At 60.9% G+C, this 19,697-nt stretch overlaps 2 protein-coding genes across 4 annotated transcripts; one reads left to right on the top strand and one right to left on the bottom strand.

The window, feature by feature from the left end:
• The first annotated feature begins 1,834 nt into the window (after positions 1-1,834).
• SLC25A11 (solute carrier family 25 member 11) lies at positions 1,835-9,344 on the top strand. The gene is made up of 8 exons (XM_053259561.1): positions 1,835-2,068; positions 5,880-6,032; positions 6,351-6,557; positions 6,760-6,850; positions 7,457-7,547; positions 7,669-7,768; positions 7,961-8,012; positions 8,970-9,344. Exons 1-8 carry the CDS (start codon positions 1,983-1,985, stop codon positions 9,123-9,125), a joined length of 936 nt encoding a protein of 311 aa, XP_053115536.1. The 5' UTR covers positions 1,835-1,982; the 3' UTR covers positions 9,126-9,344.
• A 991-nt stretch (positions 9,345-10,335) lies between these two features.
• Positions 10,336-19,490, bottom strand: CHRNE (cholinergic receptor nicotinic epsilon subunit). 3 transcript variants are annotated; one of them, XM_053259496.1, is made up of 12 exons: positions 19,375-19,490; positions 19,038-19,177; positions 18,662-18,706; positions 18,083-18,192; positions 17,821-17,976; positions 14,788-14,888; positions 13,830-14,030; positions 13,373-13,487; positions 12,970-13,084; positions 12,286-12,499; positions 10,795-10,925; positions 10,336-10,697 (listed from the first exon to the last, which is right to left on the bottom strand). In XM_053259496.1, the coding sequence occupies exons 1-12, from the start codon at positions 19,421-19,423 to the stop codon at positions 10,542-10,544; spliced, it is 1,533 nt and encodes a 510-aa protein (XP_053115471.1). In that variant the 5' UTR covers positions 19,424-19,490; the 3' UTR covers positions 10,336-10,541. The 3 variants fall into 3 exon arrangements, with proteins under 3 accessions (XP_053115471.1, XP_053115473.1, XP_053115474.1); XM_053259498.1 differs by having other exon boundaries at positions 19,104-19,177; XM_053259499.1 differs by lacking the exon at positions 17,821-17,976.
• Positions 19,491-19,697: the final 207 nt, after the last annotated feature.

The raw sequence follows: 19,697 nt of genomic DNA, 5'->3' as shown, positions 1-19,697 counted from the left end.
GGCAGGCCAGGGCTAAGCTGGCAGCGGGGTTCTGGGGGGGGGGGAAGCACCCACTGGGTGGCTCTTTGGCACTCTGAGGAAAGAGCAAGCACTGCAGCCCCCAACCCAAGGAACATCTAGGACAGAACGGGGGTTCTCAGCCTGGGGGCCCCAGACATTATCCCCAGCCACGTGGAGACCCCCCTGTAGTCCAACAATGTCTGGGCCCCCCAAGATGAGAACCCTTAATCTAGGAGCACCCCCACCCCACCTACACACACACACACACACACACACACACTCCCAGGGCCATGCTGCCACCTAGTGGTAGATGCTCACCCCAACCCCTTGCAGTCCAGTGCTATTTATAGGGCCCATTTTGAGGCTCAGCTAAAAAATGGCTGCCCCGTGGCCTGTCTCTCTCAGGGAGTTCCCTTTAAATGGCTGCACGACAGGCAGGTGTTCAGCAGGTGCAGTGTCTTTGCGTGGGCACTGCTGCTGGGGAAATTGCTTGTGTTTTTTGCCGTGATGCAGTAGGGCAGAACCTTGCTGTTGAGGGGATGGGGAGGGGATTCCACTTAAAAGCATGGTTAGCTGGATGCAGATTGTTTAAGAGGACTCGTTAGACTGACCTGAGCAAGGAGGGCTTTGCTTCCAAGCAAAGATACAGCGGACAGCACTGCATAAAGCAAAAAGGCCTAATAAATACTCCTTTATTCCAATGTCAATAACAATGAAAGACATCAAAATATATGCTTATAATGTTTTCTTGGCATAATTTAAAAATGCCCTCAGGGCTCTTTTTCTTTCTTTGGCGGCTGCTGCTGCCTCTCAGTCTTGGACTGTTTGTTGCTGACCAGAGTCCATTTGTGACCAGCCTCATTTAAGTGCTAGCATTATTTTTTTCAACAGATAACCTGTTATATATTCAACAGATAACCTGTTATATAACCTGATAATTAGTGTGTGGAAGACATCCCCAGATTGTAAATCATTTCTTGAATTGCCCCCCCAACTAAAAAATAATGGCTGACAGCAACGCCACATTACTCATGAGTTGGTTGGTTGGTTGATTGATTAAGTGCCGTCAAGCCGGTGTTGACTCTTAGCGACCACACAGAAAGATTCTCTCCAGGCTGATCTGTCTTCCACATGGCCTTTCAGGTCTCTCAGTGGTGCATTCGTAGCTGTCGCCATCGAGTCCATCCACCTTGCTGCTGGCCGTCCTCTTCTTCTCTTGCCTTCCACTTTCCCCATCATTCTGGACCTCAAGGGAGCTGGGTCTTCACATAATGTGTCCCAAGTATGCTAGTTTGAGCCTGGTCATTTGCACCTCAAGTGAAAGTTCTGGATGGATTTCTTCTAGGAGCCATTGGTTGGTTTTCCTGGCTGCCCATGGTCTCCTCAAAAGTCTTCTCCAGCACCAAAGTTCAAAAAGGGTCGATACATTTTCTGTCTTGCTTCTTCAAAGTCCAGCTTTCGCATCCATAGAGTGTCGCGGGGAAAACCATGGTCTGAGCGATTCTAATCTTTGTAGGTAGAGACGCGTCAGGGCATCTAAGCCTTTCCAAGACTTTCACTGCCACATCAAGAAGGGTTTGTGGACCCTCCTGGGCTTGCATGGGCAGTGGGGCCAAGGCGGCCTCCCCCTCTGCAAGGGGGGCTGGATGAGCCCCACCGAGAAGGTAGAGGGACTGGGAAACAAAGAGCAACCAATGTTCCCTTCTCTTCCAACATTAAGTAAACCGAGTTAGAAAATGAGAACAACAGAAAAACTAAAATAGTAAAATAAAATTGATGATGATAATAAAAATAGTATAGTTTACATAACTTTGTTAAGGGGAAAGAGTCTCCTTCCGCCCGCCTCCTTGCCGGAAGTCCCGCCCCTCCCCTGCGAGCTGCGCGCGCAGCCATTGGCTCCGCGCTCGCTGGGCCGGCCCGGAGTCACCTTGGCGCCGGGATCGCCGCAGCCGAAGCAGCCCTTGGACCCTGCGGGAGCCGTCATGGCGGCGGCCGGGCCGGGGGCGGCGACGGCGAAGCCCAAGACCTCCCCCAAGTCCGTCAAGTTCCTCTTCGGGGGCCTCGCCGGGTAAGCGGCGCGGGGGGCCGCGACTCCCGCTGCGCGCGCATCTTCCTCCCCCGCCCGCGCGAAAGCCGCTGGTGCCGCGGGCAATGCCGCGGGCAAGCGCTCCTCGGTGGCGGGGCGGGTGGGGGCTCCGCTGGTCCCCAAGAGAGGGGCGCCAAGGGAGGCCCGGCTGCCTCTCCCTCCGCAGCTTCCCTTCTCTCTCTCTCTCTCCCCGCTCCACCCGCTGCCTGCAGGCTGGCCATTCGTCAGGTAGAGTGGTGCGGTTACCTGCACAGTTCTACCTGGCGGATGGCCAGCCTGCAGGCAGCACGGTCTCGTGAAGGGCAGGGCGGGAGAGAGAGGAGCAAGCGGAGCTCTGGGAGGGAGAGGCAGCAGCTGTGCCTCCTTGGGTGGCCCCCCAGCCCTTAGAAGATCCATGCTCACAGGGCTCTCTCTCTTCTCCCCACACGCCCCATTCATGTTGCTCGGCTCTCTCTGCAGGCGGCCCCCCTGGGTAGGGGTGTGCAGGGATCCGGTCTGTTGGGAGGGGCCACGCTTCTCAAGGGGGGTCCGGTGAGGATTGCCAAGGGCAGCCCCAGGGGGCACAGTGACAAGAGGGCACCTTACTGGATCCTCTAAACCCTGCTGGCGCTCCCCCCCCCCGCCCCCCGAAGTGCGGACCAGTTCCAGCATTCACGGAACGTAAATTACAGGCCACTTAGCTTAACTTCGGTGCCGGGTGAGCTGATGGGAAGCATGTTTAAGGACAAAACTCTTAAACACATAGAAGAGCCGGTCTTGCTGGAGGTGAACCAGCCTGGCTCCTGCAAGGGCCGGTCTTGCCTCATTGAACTTTTGGAGTTCTCTGAGAGGGTCAACAGGCATGTGGACGAAGGTGATCCGGTTGACGTAGTATACTTGGACTTCCAAACGGCTTTTGACCAAGTTCCCCACCAAAGGCTCTTGAGTAAACTGAGCAGTCCTGGGAGAAGGGGAGAGGTTCATGTGTGTAGTGAAAACCAGAACAGATTGTGAGGAGCTCCGAAAGGATCTCTCCGAACTGGAGGAGTGGGTGATGAAATGGCAAGTGCAGTTCAATGCAAGCAAGTGTAAAGTGATGCATATTGGAGCCCAACTTCACATAGACTCTGATGGGGTCTGAGCTGTCAGTGACTGACCCGGAGAGGGATCTTGGGGTCGTGGTGGGCAGCTCCTTGAAAGTGTCGACTCAATGTCAAGGGCAGCTGTGGAAAAGGCCAATTCCACGCTAGGGATCATTAGGAAAGGGGTTGAAGATAAAACTGCTAATATTATAATGCCCTTATACAAATCTGTGGTGCGGCCACATTTGGAGTACTGTGTCCAGTTCTGGTCACCGTATCTTAAGAAGGACACTGTAGAACTGGAAAAGGTGCAGAAGAGGCAACCAAGACGATCAGGGAGGCCTGGAGCACCTTCCTTATGAGGCAAGGCTACAGCATCTGGGGCTCTTTGCTTTGGAAAAGAGGTGACTCCAGGGAGACAGGATAAAGGTGTACAAAATTAAGCATGGAGTAGAGAGAGTGGAGCTACCTTAAGTGGCTCATCGGGGAAATAATTGACTAACAAGCAGAAGATTGCTGGTTCAAATCCCTGCTGGTCTGTTTCCCAGACTATGGGAAACGCCTCTATCAGGCAGCAGCGATATAGGAAGGTGTTGAAAGGCATTATCATCTCACACTGCATGGGAGGAGGCAATGGTCAACCCCTCTTGCATTCTACCAAAGACAACCACAGGGCTCTGGGGGCGCCAGGAGTTGGCACCGACTCAACGGCACACTTGACCTTAGAGAGAGTGGACAGAGTAGTTTTTCTTCCTCACTCAGCACACTAGAACCAGGGGCCATCCCATGAACCGGAAGCCTGGAAAATTTAGGACCAACAGTGTGGTGCCAGTGTGGTGTAGTGGTTAGAGTGCTGAACTAGGACCGGGGAGACCCGAGTTCAAATCCCCATCCAGCCATGATATTTGCTGGGTGTCTCTGGGCCAGTCACTTCTCTCTCAGCCTAACCTACTTCACAGGGTTGTTGTGAGGAGAAACCTAAGTATGTAGTACACCGCTCTGGGCTCCTTGGAGGAAGAGCGGGATAGAAAATTTTAAAAAGACAGAAGGAAGTACTTTTTCACACAGTGCATAATTAATCCATGGAATTCTCTGCCACAGGATGTGGTGCTGGCCACCAGCTTGGATGGCTTTAAAAGGGGCTTAGACAAATTCATGGAGGACAGGTCTATCGATGGCTACTAGTCTGGTGGCTGTGGGCCACCTCCAGCCTCAGAGGCACAAAGCCTCTCAATCCCAGTTGCAGGGGAGCAGCAGCAGCAGCAGGAGAGACGGCCTGCCCTCCCCCCCCTGCCTGGGGGCTTTTTGGAGGCGGCCTCTGGTGGGTCCCTGTGGGAAACCGGAGGCTGGACTGGATGGGCCTCCTTGGGCCTGGTCCAGCAGGGCTGCTCTGATGTTTTGGACTGGGCCCCGTCCGCTTCTTTCTTGGACTGGCTGCCTTTTTTTTAGACCAGTCTGGTTTGAGTTCAATTTGAACCGGTTCTGCACACCATCCTCTGGGGCCTGGCGAAGTGTGTACGTGTGGTCTTTCCAGCAGCACCTGCCAGTGGGCGGGGGACAGAAGGGGCAGGTGGGGGTGCAAGCCGCTTGTCCATGGGGGGGGGGAATTGAGACTCCCCATGCCTGGAGCTGCCCTTGGGGCCTACTACCCTGTGACACCACCCCCCCCCCCCGCTTGGCTGGAGTCCCCTCTGCCCCAGGCGTCCAGCCTGAGGCTCTTTCCCTGCCTTTGGAATGCAAGGCCCATCGCCCCTAGCTGCAATGAACTCCAGCGGGAGTTGATGGGAGTTGTAGTCGGCGGCCGCTTGAGAGCCTCTGGCGGGTCTGTCCTCTGCAGGGCTGGACTCTGGGTCCTTTCTGCCCTGCCTTCTCCGCTCTGGCTGGCAGTCGCTCCCCAGACGCTGGCGGAGAGAGTCTGGTCCCGTCAGCTGGAGATGCTGCCGCCCAGGATTGTGCCCGGAGCCTTCTGTGCGCAGGGCAGAGGAATGGCTGGGGGGCGGGGTGTGTGTGGGGCTGCGCCAAGGGGCAGCAAGCGTTCCCGCTGCTGCCCCCCAAGTGGTTGTCCGCCTGCTGCCTGGCACTGCTCAAGCGCAGGATCAGAGAGGACCAGGGAAGCCGGATTGAGTGACACACACCCCCCTGCTGCGATACAGTGGGCATCATCCCAAGGCCCCCTCAGAGGGAACAAGGGGGTGGGGAGGGGCCCCGTGGGGCCAGCCCCCTGAGCGAGGAAAGGGTGCCTTGGCTTCCCAGCACGTCCCTCTCCTGCCCGGGTCCCCCAAAGCCTCTTCTAGAAATAACCCGGGGAGGGAGAGGCGCTCCGCTCCGGCCAGTGGCGGGCACAGCTCCTGTCAGCCTGGAGTGCTGGGGGGCCTGTCTGTGGGGTGGCCGGCTTGGCTGGCCTCTGGGGCTGGGGGGGGGTGTCCAGCGCCTGGGCCAGGCAAGGGGGCCTCTCGAAGGAGAGGCGGGGCCCTGGCACCCGCGATCCCGGGGCTGGCTGCTCTTGCTTGGAGAGAGGAGAGGCTGAGCCAGCCTGTGAGTGCCAAGGGGGCGCCTTCCCCCTCGCTCTGGACCCGCAGCGGCGCGCCCCTCGCCCTCTCGCAACCCGCCGGGGGGGCCGCCGGAGGGCTGCGGGCTCTTGCAGGGAGAGGGTCTTGCCTCCGGCACCGTAATCAGGCCCGCCCCTTCCGCGACTGGCGAGGGACTAACTCAACGCCCCCCCCCCCCACCAGCATGGCAGCCACGGTGTTTGTGCAGCCCCTGGACCTGGTGAAGAACCGCATGCAGCTGAGCGGGGAAGGCGCCAAGAAGAAGGAGTACAAGACCAGCTTCCACGCGGTGGGCAGCATCCTCAAGAAAGAGGGCGTCCGGGGCATCTACACGGGGTAGGCCTGGGGGCTCAGCGGGGGCCTTGGGCAGTGAGTGGGGCCTGCGGCCTTTCCTGGGGGCGGCTGGGCCCGCTCCTGCCCTGGGCACCACCTGGCTGGGGGCCTGGCGCCCGAGGAGGAGGAGGAGGAGGAGGAGGGGCTGGTGGCAGAGGTGAGTCTTGGCCGGGGATGAGGGCCCGGAGGCTGGGTGTGCCGAGCAGGGGCTGTGCTGCTCCACCGACCCCCGCCAGGGCCTGGGTCCCGGTGGGGAGGAGTGGGTGGCGTGGGTCCCGGCCGGGCCCCGCGGGCCCCTGACCTGCGTGGGGCTCTCTTCAGGCTGTCTGCTGGCCTCCTGCGCCAGGCCACCTACACCACCACCCGCCTGGGCATCTACACCATCCTCTTTGAGAAGCTCACCGGGGCGGACGGCACCCCCCCCAACTTCTTCATGAAGGCGGTCATCGGGATGACGGCTGGCGCCATCGGGGCTTTTGTCGGCACGCCGGCCGAGGTGGCCCTGATCCGGATGACGGCCGACGGCAGGTGGGTGGCGCGGCGTCTGTTGGGGAGCTGCCGGCCCGGGAGGGGAGCCGGAGGCTGCTGCTGGGCTCAGGAAGGGAGTGGGCCCAGCAGCTGGCTGTTGAGTTGCGCCCAGACCTAGCGGGCAGGGCCCAGCCTCCGCCTCTCTCCCGCGCCACGCCTGGGCCGGCCTCCGCAGCTGCACGCGTTGCTCGCTCTGTCCCAGGTTGCCCCCTGAGCAGAGGAGAGGCTACAGCAACGTCTTCAACGCGCTTCTGCGGATCACGCGTGAGGAGGGAGTGCCGACTCTCTGGAGGGTAAGCGCACTGGGGCAAACAGGGGCTGCTGGAGTTGGGGGAGACCCACGGAGCGGGCCCCCAGCTGAGCGCCTGCCTTGTGGGCCAAAGGGCCCGGACGGACTCCCGGCTTGGAGGAGAGCCTGGCTGGCGAGGCTGGGAATGGGCCCCTCTCCGCCAGAGGGCCTGGAGGGCCACGGACGGAGCAGGCGCCCTGGAGGGGCTGCTGCTCTCGAAGCTCTGCTGGCAGCCGGGGGGGGGGGGCAGTCCTTGCCAGGTGGGTGTGTGGGTGTGTTCCCTGCCGGGTCCGATCACGCTCTCCCTCTCCTTGGGCATCTCCTCCTCCTGGTAGAAGCTGCCTGGCTTTGGGGGCAGAAGCCCCAGCAAACGGCCGCCCCGAGTCGCCCTGACTCCTGCCTGCAAGGAGGGCCTGGGGCGGGGTCCCCCTGCTCTCCCGCTGGCTTGCCGAGGGTCCTGCCAGTCGGGGCTCTTCGTCTGGGGCCTCCTGCCAGGCGGGTGTTGCTTCCCTCTGAGCCAGGCAGCCGGGCTGGGCAGGAAGGAGGGGCGGCTGCCCGCCCTGCCCCGGTGACTCTCTTCTGCCTCCCTCCCTCCCTCCCTCCCTCTCAGGGCTGCGTCCCCACCATGGCCCGAGCGGTGGTTGTCAACGCGGCCCAGCTGGCCTCCTACTCTCAGTCGAAGCAGTTCCTGTTGGATTCCGGCAAGTGGTGCTCCCGGCAGGCCCTTGGCTGTGGGGCGGGGGTGGGGGGGCGTCCTCTGAGCTGGGGCTGGAGCCGGGCCTCCTCGGTGGGCTCACCTCCTGCTTGCCCCGCCCGCCACAGGCTACTTCCGGGACAACATCTTGTGCCATTTCTGCGCCAGCATGATCAGCGGCCTGGTGACCACCGCAGCCTCCATGCCGGTGGACATCGCCAAGACCAGGCAAGGGCGGCCCCCTTTTGCTCCCGAAGGGCAGGGGGGCAGGCCGGGAGGAGCAGCCGAGGCTGGCCGGGCGCCCTGGGGCTGCCGCTGCCCCTCCTCCTCCCGCCCCCCGGCTGTGCTGGGAGATCCCCTCTGAGCTGGGGTTGGGGCGCCAGGCGGGCTCAGGACCGGCTGCTCTTTGGGTCTCCCCAGGATTCAGAACATGCGCATGATCGACGGGAAGCCGGAGTACCGGAACGGGCTGGTGAGTGTCCATCAGGGGGCTGGAGCGGAGGCTCTGGGGTCATCCGTGGGGAGGAAAGCCAGGAGGGCAGCCCCGCTGGATCAGGCCCACGGCTGGTCTAGTCCAGCACCCCATGGGCCACGCTGGGCCGCCAGAGCGCTGCCTCTGGGGAGCCCCCAGGCCAGAGGGGGGCAGGCCCTCTCCTGCTGCTGCTGCTGCTGCTGGGGCCAGTGGGGGTGAGAGGCCTCTGAGGCTGGGGGTGGCCCAAAGGCACCAGCCGGTATTGGGGGCCTCTGGAGCCACGAAGGACAGTGGGGGGGGGCCACGTGGCTGCAGCCCCCTGCTTGGCCCAGAGCGGGCGCTGGAGGGAGTGTGCAGCTCAGCGTTTGCGCACGCTGCCCCCCGAAGGTGCCCGTGGAGCTGGAGGCCTGGGGCCCCTCGGAGGCCGGAGCGGGCCCCTGGCCAGGCTGCCGCTGGTGTGGTCCTGGCCGCCGCCGCCTCCTCCGCCTCCGCCAGCCCCCAAGCACAGCAACCCCCCCCCCGAGTGTCTCTCCTTGCTTGCTGCTGCCCAGCCCTCTGCTCGGGGCCCAGGTGGGGCAGCTTTCCCAGCCCCGCTGCTCTGCGGGGGAGGCCGTTGGGAACGCTCCAGGCAGACGTTGCCCCCCTGCCTTGGGTGCAGTGCGGGGGGGGGGGGTGTTGGGGCTGGTGCAGGATGCGGCCAGCCTGGTGTCTGCAGTCGCTGCCTTGGCCCTGCTGGAGATCTTGTCTTTCGAACGGGGGTTTTGTGTGAGAAGGAGCCCCCCCCCCCGCGTGCAATTCATGGCATCCGTGGGGGGTGGGGGCAGCCCCCTTGGTTGGCCCTGCGGGAGGGCCGGGGGCCGGGAGGGGAGCCTCTGGCTGGCTGAGGAGCTGCCCCCGCCCCCTCCCTCCGCCCCAGAGCTGCCCCTGACGGGCCCTTCTCTTCCCCCCCCCCCCCAGGACGTGCTGCTGAAGGTGGTGCGGTACGAGGGCTTCTTCAGCCTCTGGAAGGGCTTCACCCCCTACTATGCCCGCCTGGGCCCCCACACGGTCCTCACCTTCATCTTCCTGGAGCAGATGAACAAGTTCTACCGGAAGTTCTTCCTCAGTGCCTGAGGGGGGGGCAGGGGCTGCTGGGCCCCCTCCTCCAGTGCCCCTGACCCCTGAGGCCCTGCTGGGCCTGGAGGGGGGGGCACCTCCTCCTCCGCCTGCCTGCCTGCCCCCCCGGGGGGGGGGTGTCCGGAGAGGCCTCCCTTCCCTGTGGAGCCAATCATGAGGCCAGAGGTGGCTCCTCTCTAGGCGGTGGTAGCTGGGGTGGCGGGGTGGGGTGGGGGAGGGAATGCTAATTATTTATTGGGGGGAGGGCGGGGGGGTGCTGCTCCAGGGCTGCCCTCCTTGTCCAAACCAAACTGCCCCCCCCACTTCTCCTCCCCCCACTTTGCTTTGAAGTGAGTAAAAGCCAATCATGGTCTGACTCTTGCCTGCCTGCCGTGGGGTCCTTCTGTGGCTGGAGCGTGTGGGGCAGGAGGGGGGCAGCTCTCTGCTCTGGGGAGGGGTCGCCTCCTGGTTGTTGGGCCCACCTTCCGCTTCTGTTGGGTGAAGTGTGGGAGAGTGTGCGTGTGTGGGGGGGGGGGTCTCCTCTGCACTTGCCCCCCCCATCCCTTCCCTTCCCTTCCCTTGTCGGCAGAGCTGGGCAAGGGTTGTGGCCGAGCAGGTATCTCGGGAGAGCTGCTGCCAGCCAGTGTAGGCAGTCCTGAGTTGGATGGGCCAGTGGTCTGACTCAGGATCCAGCAGCTTCCTGGGTTGACCTGCCTCCCCTGGACCTTTTCCAGAAGGAGGCAATGGGCAGCTGGAGCCCTTTCAAAATCCTCCCTGGGACTTCTGCTCAGTCTTGGTAGCAGCGTTTATTGTCGGGGATTTCAGTCCGGGTGCATGCAGAAGAGTTGTCAGCTGCTTGCTACACGCAGCCGTTCATGGAAGTGGCGGGTTGGCAGAGACCGCGGAGGTCTTCTTTCTCGTCCACTCCTTGCCCAGGGGAGGAAGTTAAGGCGGAATCCAAAAAGAAGGAAGCCCCCTGCTTCATGAGGCAGACTGTTCCACGGCCAGACAGCTCTTGCAGTCAGGACTGGTGGCCTCATGCCTGGCCCGGCCTGCTTGTCCTTCCAACCCCTTGGGAGCACCCGGACGGGTCAGCCCTTTGGCCACGTGAAGCCAACTCTCGCCCCCAGCTGCTTCCACTGCCCCCGAGAGCCACACCCAGCGCGGCTGCCCCCCTCCGTCACCAGCCGCCCCCTTGAAATGCTGTGCCTGGAACTGGAGACGGGGCTCCAAAGCAATGCCACTCTTTTATTGAGACCAGGTGGGCTAGGACAGGCACACCACCGAGTTCCAGAGCTTGGCCTCAGAAGCGGAGTGTGTGTGTGTGTGGGGGGGCGGTGCTCAAGGGGGCAGAGCACCCCTGTCCAGCGAGAAGACCCAGCGCTTGCATCCGCCTGGGGAAAGCCCTCCCTGCCCTCCGGGGTGGGGCCTGCTTTACTGGGCTTCCCGCGTAGGGAAGGGGTCGTCGGGCACCGTGTTGAGGTATCCCGTGAGGAAGATGGCAAGAGTCCCGATGGTGAAGAGCAAGATGGCGGCCCAGAAGCAGAGCTTGTCCATCATCTGTCCGATCAGCACCCAGTTCTCCACCTCCTGCAGGGAGACCAGCCAAGGAAGGGGGTCAGGGTGCCGGCCAGGCTCTGGTGGAAACCAAGGCCGCCCCCCCGCTCTAAGGAGCAGGCTGACTTACAGCACTGTCTGCACTTTGGTCCTTGGTGCTCTCCGCGATAAAGTTGCAGGCGTCCACACACTCCTTGATCTCTGGCGCCATGCTGGCCAGGTTCTTATACAAGGTGTGGGTCAGCCCCACATCAATGCCATCTAGGGGGCAGGGAGAAGAGAGGCCGACTCAAGAAGAAGAACGCCCAGGTCCTGCCCGCAAACACTCTTCCCCCAGAGAGCTGAAGCATCTTTGCCAACTGCTTGCTCTTTGGAAGGCCAAGAGCATGCAAGCGAGAGACCCCCACCCCTGCCAGGAACCTCTGGCCCTTCCCCGCCCTTCGGGGCAAGGTCAGCTTTTCTCCCAGCAAACTGGCCTTTTTGCAGCTCAGAGAAACCGGCGCTGTTGGTCAACACTCCTCCCCCTGCCGCCCCCTCCCTCTGATCGCATGTGGGGACCATATTAGCGGAGGAAAAGAAACTGATCAGGATTCCCTCGAAGGGGATGCCCCTGGAGCACCTAAGTACTTGGGCACTGCTTAAGAAGTCAGCATGTAATCAGTGGGTATGACTATTCAGTTGAAATTGTTTAACTGACTAAAAACTAGGTGACCCTGATTTATTGGGCAGCAGATTTTTTTGTTGGAAACTCATTTTAAATACAAAGCGTAAACACTGCAGTTGAAAAGCACCATCTGAAGAGGCATTCCCATTCTCTCTCACCCAGCAAGGAATGCCTCTTCTGAGAGTATGTCTGAGACCTACTGAAGAAGCACCTAAACAGAGAGGAGGAATTCTTGCTTCAGAATTATTGCTTTTACCCATGTGCAAACTTAACGGATTAAGGGATTCTTGGTCTTCTAGAATGATTCATTGACCCTAGAATTTCCTTAATCAGGTGACAGCCCTAAACTAGAGGGGTACCTCAAAAAGGAAGGACACGTTTTCAACTAAAAGCAAACTGAAACCAGCAATCGTGAGCTAGGATGGAGGGTGCTTTGGGGTGGGGGAGGTGGTTCATAGGAGGGTCTCTTCTCCGGGGCTTGGCTGTGCTCAGTATGTCCATTCTGTGGCGCTGCAGAGATTAGCCACGAGACAGATGCAGGCCCTAAAAGGGCACAAGGTACCCAGAGGTCTGCTATCCGTCCTCTGCAAGAGTGCAGCCTCAGGCCGCCCCCCCCCCGCGAGATGGCAAAGACCCTTCGAGGATGCTGCGCAGGGGATGAGGGACGGATGCGCAAAGCAGCGAAGGAAGCCCGAGAAGCACCGCCACCCACTAGGCGGCACTGAAGCCCTTTTTATATACTTTTATACTTTCCAAGCAAGCAAAACTCTTGCAAACAGCCCTGTGAGCTGGGCCAGTGTTCTCACCATATTGCCAAATAATATCCAGGTATACAGATGCAAGACCCAGAAGCCTGGGTCTTTACAAGCATGCGCACATTGAACCCCACAGCCTGGGCGCCCCGCCTCCCGGGGATTCCCGCTCCGGACCCCTCCTGCCCCGCAGCCCCCTCCTCACGGAGCATCCGGAGTCCAGGCTCCCTGCGCAGTCCGTGGCGCCGGCTTTGGTGTTCGAAGAGGAGTTCGCTGCGGGGCTTCTTCAGGATGTATTCCTCCGCCTTCAGCATGATCCCGAAGGAGCTGCGTCGGCGCGGGCGGGGGGCGTCCCAGGGGTCGTCTCCGGCTGGCTCCAAGTTGGAGCCCAAGTACCGAGGAAGGACCTCCAGGAAGACCTGGCCGGGGGTGGGGGGGGGGGCGGGGGAGGCAGAAGCCACGTGTTCAGAGGACGGGAGCCGGAGACGCGCCCCCCGGGAAGCCCCCTTCTTGGTAGCTCGGCCTTTCGAGTCCTCTCCAAGGTCAGCCGCCTTTGGAGAAGGAGGCCCCAAAGTGGCTGCCCTTCAAAGGGAGCAAATCCCCAGAGGAGGTGCCGCTGCCGCTGGTTCCCGGCAGGCCCACAGCGCCTGTTCCCCCCATCCCACCCGGCCCGTGCATTAATGAGAGCCAGGCTGCTGCCTGCAGGCTGCCCATTCATCAGGTGGAGCTGTGCAGCCTGGTCAGGGAGCCACACTCAGGGCTGCCACTGGCCCTGGGGCCTGACAGGGGAGAACAATGAGGCAGAGGGCCTCATACCCCGCCCCCCCGGCTTCCCCTCCCAGCGGCCTGGCTCTCCCCCCCCCTCCCACAAGCGCAGCCCCCTCCTCACGTGCTTGAGACCCTCCGACATGGTGTGGGTGCTGGGGCTGCGCAGCGACACGTTCAGCACAATGACGCAGTTCATGACGATCAGGGTGGCCACCCCCATCACAAAGAGCAGGTACCTGCCGGAGGGAGGGAGGGAGGTGGGGGGAGAAGGCCAGGGACAGGGGTGGGCATCCTCCCAGCTGTGCCCCACACCACCAGCAGCAGCCGGCTCCCAGGAAATGCCACACTTCTCCTCCAAATGCCCTACCCCACTGCAGAGTGCCCCGACCCACTCCCCACGCCCACCTGCCCCACAACTTCTAGAGAACTCCGGCAGCCTGGCCCCCTGGTGCTGACCCCCCTCCCAGGGCCCCGCCACCCTTCCGGGAGCCAGGGGGCCCTGTGGCCAGGATGGGGACACTCACTTGCCAATGAGGGGCACGCTGAGCGAGGTCTCCGGCACCTTCTGTGCAATCAGGAACAGGAAGACCGTCTGGGCCAGCAGCACCGAGATGCTCACGGTACACTTCTGGCCCCCAGCTGTGGGGCAGAGACCCTGCTGAAGAGCTCTGCAAGCCTCAGGCCATCTCTCCCCCCCGTGGCATTTCCCACGCACCATTATGGGATGCCATCAGCCCCCAGGTTTTCCCTCTAAAAGCCCCCCTCCCCCGATACAGCAGTCCATAATGTGATCCCCCCCCAGTCGCGGTTGTGCCCTCCCCCTCGTGCATACCTGTAGAGCGTGGCCCTTGTGACGCTGGGCCCTGTTCCTTGTGCTCCTCCTCCTTGAGCACATGTGCGCCACACACCTCCTCCCAGAGCCCCGCCCCCTCCCACTTGCCCATGGCCACAGGCCCCCCCAGCCCCCCCCGGGAGGCTCACCCTCAGCGGGCAGGAAGTAGACGAGCACCACCAGGGAGGAGATGAGCACGCAGGGGATGATGATGTTGATGATGTAGAAGAGGGGCTTGCGCTGGATGATCAGGAAGTAGTGGATCTCCGAGTAGCCGGGAGCCTCCGGGCCAGACATGGGGGCCAGCACCTTGCGGGCCGGTCGGTGCTGGATCGCCCACTCGCCATTCTCTGGACAGGAGGCAGAGACACACACACACACCCCCGGGCATGGGGGCACAGTGGGCGCAGGCAAGCAGGTGCTCCTCCAGCAGGATGCAGGGAGGATGGCCACCAAGTCCTGTGGTGCTTGGGGTGGCCCTTTGCTGCTCTGTGGGTGGGCCAGACGGACAGGACGCCCAGGAGCAGCCCCCCCCCCACAGGCCAGGCCCACACTGCTCAGCGGAGAAAGATGTGGCCTGTGCCGGGGGGGGGGGGCTGAGGCTTCTACCATTCTGGGGCGGGGGGGTGTCTCTCCCAGGTGCTTCAGTGAAATGGATTGGCAGGACAAAGGACAGGCTTCTTCCCACAGCAGATCATTAGTCTATGGAACCCATGGACTCAAGATGGACAGGCTGATTGAGGGAGGGGTGGTTTCCCAGTGACTATGAGTCATGATGGCCATATGGAACCTCCATGTGGAGAGGAGGTCTACCTCCCAATCCCAGCGACTGCAGAGCAAACAGCAAAGCAGGGACCTCCACGTGCAGAGGCCGCCTGTCTCCTGCTTTCCTGCCACTTGGGCGTCTGGTTGGCCATTGTGGGAAGAAGCAGGACTCTGGCCTGACCCAGGCAGCTGGGCTCTGTTCCCAGGGGCCTGGAAACAGCAGTCGGGGCCTGGCCTGGGTCCAACTGCTCCTGCCAGACTTGCCAGCACCAAGGCAGGGGGAAGCGGGTGCAGGCTGGCCCTGAGCCACGGCAGAGCTCGGCCTCCACGGCTGCTGCCTACCCGTGAAAGCTTCTGGGTCAATATCGACCTGCTCCACCAACTCCCCCGAGTCGCCAGTGCTGAAGCCGAGCTGCACCTCCTTGGCGTTGTATGTTTTGGACCTGAGGGGAGAGCAGGGCAGAGTCAGACGGAGGGAGACGGAGGGGACAGGCTCGACACCGGGGGGGGGGGCCTCTTGGCTGCCCAAGAGAGACCCAGCGGAATATCCGGGCAAATCCTCTTTTGGCGGGTGGGCCGCCCCACATTCACATGGCGAGAGCCCCGCTTGCCAGCATGCTTTGCCATCCTTCTAGAGAGAAAGTCGGGGGTACTCTCTAGGGCAGGGCTGGGCAAACGCGGCCCTCCAGCTGTTGTTGACCTACAACTCCCAGCACCCCCCCCCCGCCACAATAAATTGAGAGTTTTAGTCCCCAAAGAGCTGGAGGGCCAAGACTGCCCACCCCGTTCTAGGGAGGGTCCCCAAGGAGGATCTCGGCCCTTGTCTCCAAGCCCTGCTGCCTCACGGAGCTCTGGACAGACAACTCCGGGTGTTTTCCAGATGACGCGCTGCAGCGTCCTCACCACGCATCCACTACGTGCCCCTCCTCCCTATTGCCCGTTTCCCCACATCGGTGGTGCTGCCTTGTCAGCAGGGTGCCGTTCACATTCCCCATGCCTCGATTCGAACGTTAATGGTGCGTTTCTGCCCTACAACTTTGTAAATGTGCTGCAGGAAAGTAGCTGTATTTTCCGTTGCAGGGAGCCTTGCCCCGCACTTTATGTGTGGTAGCATGTTGCAGTATGGACAGTTCTTTGCCCCCCCCGCCCCACCCGTGCTTGCCTCCTCCGCCCCCTCAGCACGGGGAGAGAAGCAGGCAGGGAGGACTCTGGGCTTCCCCCTCCTTTCCTCCCCACAGATCCCAAACCCCACACCTCCCCCCTCCCCCACTTGCTTCCAATATAACTTGAGCTTGTCAACACAGAAGGGAGGAGAGAGCAGCTGAGCAAATTTCTGAATCCAAGCCTTTCTCGTGCACTTTTTACTGCAGAGGAAGCCCATTGAACTAAATCATTTCCTTCTGTGCAATCCCACTTGCTTACTACAAGGCAAAGGGCAGGGAGAGAGAACAGTCACTTGCTTAAAAGGAAGCCCATTGAACTGAATCAGGATCCACTGACTTCTGTGCAATCCCACAGCCCTCCCCTCCCCTCCCCCCCTCTTTCCTCCTCTTTATTTCTCTGGAGGCGCGTCGCAGCCCCCCCCCCTCCCCAGGAGAAGGCCCGGCAGGAGGAGGGCAGCGACCAGGGGAGGGCAACGGTGGCGGAGAGGAGAAAGGGTCCCACCGCCACGGCCAGGCTCTGCCCGGGGCACCGGCTGAGGAGGCGGCTGCTGCTGCTTCCCTTTTGCTCCCCGCATCTTGAAATAAATAATAAATTCCTGGAATCACTTGCGCAAGGAAGCAACAACAAAAGGGTTTGGGTTTGGAACAGCACCTCCCCCTGCTGGCGGATCAGCACAAGGCAGCTGAGAAATTATCTCTCTTTCTCTCTCTATCCATCCTCAGGCCACACGCACCCCACGACTCCATTGGCCCCAAATGGAGCAGGAGGAGGGGCAGGTAAATGTGTTTCAGGGAGAATATGGATGGAAAATAAATTGCAGCAGTCAGGAAATAGGAAGGGCCACCAGCTTACAATGAAGCATTCAACAGCCCTTTGCTCTCGTTTTGAAATTGTTGCTCTCGTCCGTCACAGTTTGCAACACATTAACTGTTGCAAATCTCGTAGTCTGGAAAATGCCCTGTTCACCTCCCGCTTAGTCGACTGCTGGGCGCTTTGGAAACAGCCGTTAGTTTAAAGCAATGCGGCCAGGAGCAACTGATGGCCGGGCTGAATTGACTAAGAGGTCATCCTCCAGAAATTTAACAGTCCTTTAAAGCAGAGGTTCCCAACCTGTGGCCCTCCAGATGTTGCTGAACTACAACTCCCCTCCCCCCGCAACATCTGGAGCCCCCCAGCTTGGGAACCCCGGCTTTAACCCCTGCTCACTGGGCAAAGAGGCACTTCTAAAACATGGCGATTCTCTGTATTTAGCGGGGGGAGAGCAACTGGCCCTCTCCAGCCCCAGGACAGGACCTCCAGTGACTGCTGCTGGTGTCTATCTTACATTTCTGTTTAGATTGTGGGATCCATCTTATTTATTTATTATTTCTCTATGTAAACTGCTTTGGAAACTTTTGTTGAAAAGTGGTATATAAATATTTGTAGTAGTAGTAGTAGAAGAAAAAGAAACAGAAGCAGTGCAGGAGGGAGCATTCTGGCAACAGCAACAGCGAGCTAGAACCGGCTGAAAAGCCACATGCAGGATCACAAAAGCAGGAGGAGGGGGAGGAGAGCTGGTCTGGTGGGAGCCAGCATGACTGGTCCCCATAGCTAAGCAGGGTCCGCCCTGGCTGCATCTGAATGGGAGACTAGGAGGGTGAGCACTGGAAGAGATTCCCTCCCTTAGGGGATGGAGCCGCTCAGGAAAGAGCAGAAGGTTCCCAGTCCCCTCCCTGGCAGCATCTCCAACGAGATAGGGCTGGGAGAGAGACTCTTCCTGCCTGCAACCTTGGAGGAGCCGCTGCCAGTCTGTGAAGACGATATTGAGCTAGATAGACCAAGGGTCTGACTCAGTCGATGGCAGCTTCCTCGGTTCCTACGTTGTTCCTGTGTTTTAGTGGGGAAAACAACTCCCCTAACCAGTGGCTGGATCCAATGCTGCAGTCCGAAGAGAAAGAGTGACCTGTGGCTCATCACAAGCTCACCCCTCTTTCCAGGAGAAGCGCCACGGTCCAGCCCCCTGGGGCCCCCCCAGCCAGCCCCCGCCGCAAATGGCGGTTCAGCCAGGGCCTAAGACATTCGCCCCCAGCCTCTGCCCAGGGGGGCAGCAGAGGGAGTCCCTGGCCTCTGTGGGTGGCGGCAGCAGCAGCCGCCCCCCCCCCCGCAGCTACTCCTGAGCGCAGTCCGCAAGAGCTTCCCCGGCCAGCCCAGCAGCCGCAGGAGGGGCCTCACCGGAAGACGAGGGAGCAGTTCTGCCAGTCAAAGGGGAAGAAGGTGACCTCGATGGCGCAGGTGCTGCGGAAGATGGCGGGCGGCAGCCAGTACATGTTCCCGCCGGGGTAGATCAGGACGTTGGCGAAATAGGCCACATCAAACTGGCCGTCAATGCTGCGGGGGGAGAAGAAGCGGCAGGGGGCATTTGGGCCCAGGGTGCTCTTGACGGGGCAGCCCCCTCCCCACCTGCAAATGCCCCCCCCCCCGCGCCTGCACTCACTTGTTCTCCAGGACAATGTCTGGCAGCCACACCATGTCGGCCGGCACCTGCAGGACGGGCACCCCGCCAAAGTCTTCAGTGCTGAAGTCCAGCCGGTGGTCCACCCATTCCTGGGAGGATTTGAGGTGGGGGTGGGGGTGAGGAGGGGGTGTGGGTCCGACCTGGAAGGGTGGGGAGGCCAAAGAGCCTCCGACCCAGGGGCAGACATGGCCTCTTCTGCCCTCCCCAGGACCCCTGGCCTGGGGGAAGCCGCCCTCAAAGCCCAACAGTTGGGGGGCGGCGGCTGGGGGTTCCCCACCTGTGGCATGCCAGGTGTTGCTGAACGACATCTCCCATCAGTCCCGGACACAATGGGGTTATCGTTCAGGAACAGCTGGAACGCCCCAGGCTGGGAGCTCCACCCAGCTTTAGGGGAAGGCGGGTGGGACTTCTTCTTTAGAGGCAGATTATTGCAGTGGGCAGTGAAGTCGCCCACTCAAGCAGGCTGATTCAGCTGGGGAGGTGCAGCCACAGGATGCCCAAGAGGAAGGAGCAGGGCCCCCATCCTGGGTCGCACGAAGTAGCTGGAGTGGTCCTTACGTGTAAAATCCAGACGTTGGTGGTCAGGGTCTCTTCTTTCTCATTCTGCAAAGGGAACAGAGGAAGCTGCTGCCATATACTGAGTCAGACTCTTGCTCCGTCTAGAGCAGTACTGTCTACTCTGACAGGCAGCAGCTCTCCAAGGTTTCAGGCTCGGGGGGGGGTCTTTCCCAGCCCTACCTGGAGATGCTACCAGGGAGTGAACCAGGGACCGTCTGCCTGCAAGGAATAGGGCGGGCCAAGGGACTGCCCTCCGGTGCCCCATTAAACTTTTCTGTTGGTTGCCAACGCCCAGGAGAAACTAGGGCGGTGTGTGGAACAAAAGCAAGGATTGACTTGGCAGGCAGAAGGAGAGGGTGAAGTTCCACCACCTTACCAGTGAGATGAGATTGGTGAGGGTCAGTTTGATGGAGACCTCCACCACATCCTCCACGTCACGTACCGGCCGCGTATTCTTGTCGTAGTTGGCAAAAAGGGTCTCGAACAGACGGATGTCTTCGTTGGCCTGCAGGAGCCCTGGTGGGTTGAGACAAAAGGAGGGCACCCCTGAGAGCAGCCGGGACTGAGCGGCAACCAGCTTCCCCAGTGGCCGGAGTTCACCCTGCCCAAAGCCTCAAACCCCCAGTGTGCAAACCACCCCCCCACAAACACCCCATTGGGGGCCTCCCCCTGAAGACCCTCCCGGATCACTGCCCGTCAAATCCCTTCCTTACCGAGGGTCCCCCAGCAGAGAAAAGCCCCCAGCCAAACTCTTCGCCCCATGGTGGCTTCTGGCCTGCACAGCCAGAGTTTGTTTGCAGACTTTGGGTGGGTGGGAAGGCAGGCAGGAAGGGGGCAGAAGGAGGTTATTTTGAGGCTGCTTCTGGCTTCCAAGGATGGGCAGCCAACAAGCTCTCCCCCCAGCCCCCGCCCTGACTCAGAGGCATTCACTTTCAGATTCCACACATGCACACACACTCACACCCCACATCCTGCACCTGTTGGTGGATTCTCTGTCCCCTGGCAGGGAAGGAAGGCTCCATCTCCAGGCCAAAGA

The sequence above is a fragment of the Hemicordylus capensis genome, chromosome 6 (assembly GCF_027244095.1).
Source record: "Hemicordylus capensis ecotype Gifberg chromosome 6, rHemCap1.1.pri, whole genome shotgun sequence".
In the NCBI taxonomy this organism is placed as follows: Eukaryota; Metazoa; Chordata; class Lepidosauria; order Squamata; family Cordylidae; genus Hemicordylus; species Hemicordylus capensis.
This window is presented reverse-complemented; position numbering and strand designations above follow the sequence as displayed.

Coding starts and splice junctions, on each gene's coding strand:
- SLC25A11 (XM_053259561.1), top strand. CDS start 1,983: ATGGCGGCGGCCGGGCCGGGGGCGGCGACGGCGAAGCCCAAGACCTCC. Junction 2,069..5,879: donor CTCTTCGGGGGCCTCGCCGG/GTAAGCGGCGCG, acceptor CCCCCCCACCAG/CATGGCAGCCACGGTGTTTG. Junction 8,013..8,969: donor CGGAGTACCGGAACGGGCTG/GTGAGTGTCCAT, acceptor CCCCCCCCCCAG/GACGTGCTGCTGAAGGTGGT.
- CHRNE (XM_053259496.1), bottom strand. CDS start 19,423: ATGGGGCGAAGAGTTTGGCTGGGGGCTTTTCTCTGCTGGGGGACCCTC. Junction 18,707..19,037: donor TCACCAATCTCATCTCACTG/GTAAGGTGGTGG, acceptor TTCCCTTTGCAG/AATGAGAAAGAAGAGACCCT. Junction 10,698..10,794: donor ACCAAAGTGCAGACAGTGCT/GTAAGTCAGCCT, acceptor GTCTCCCTGCAG/GAGGTGGAGAACTGGGTGCT.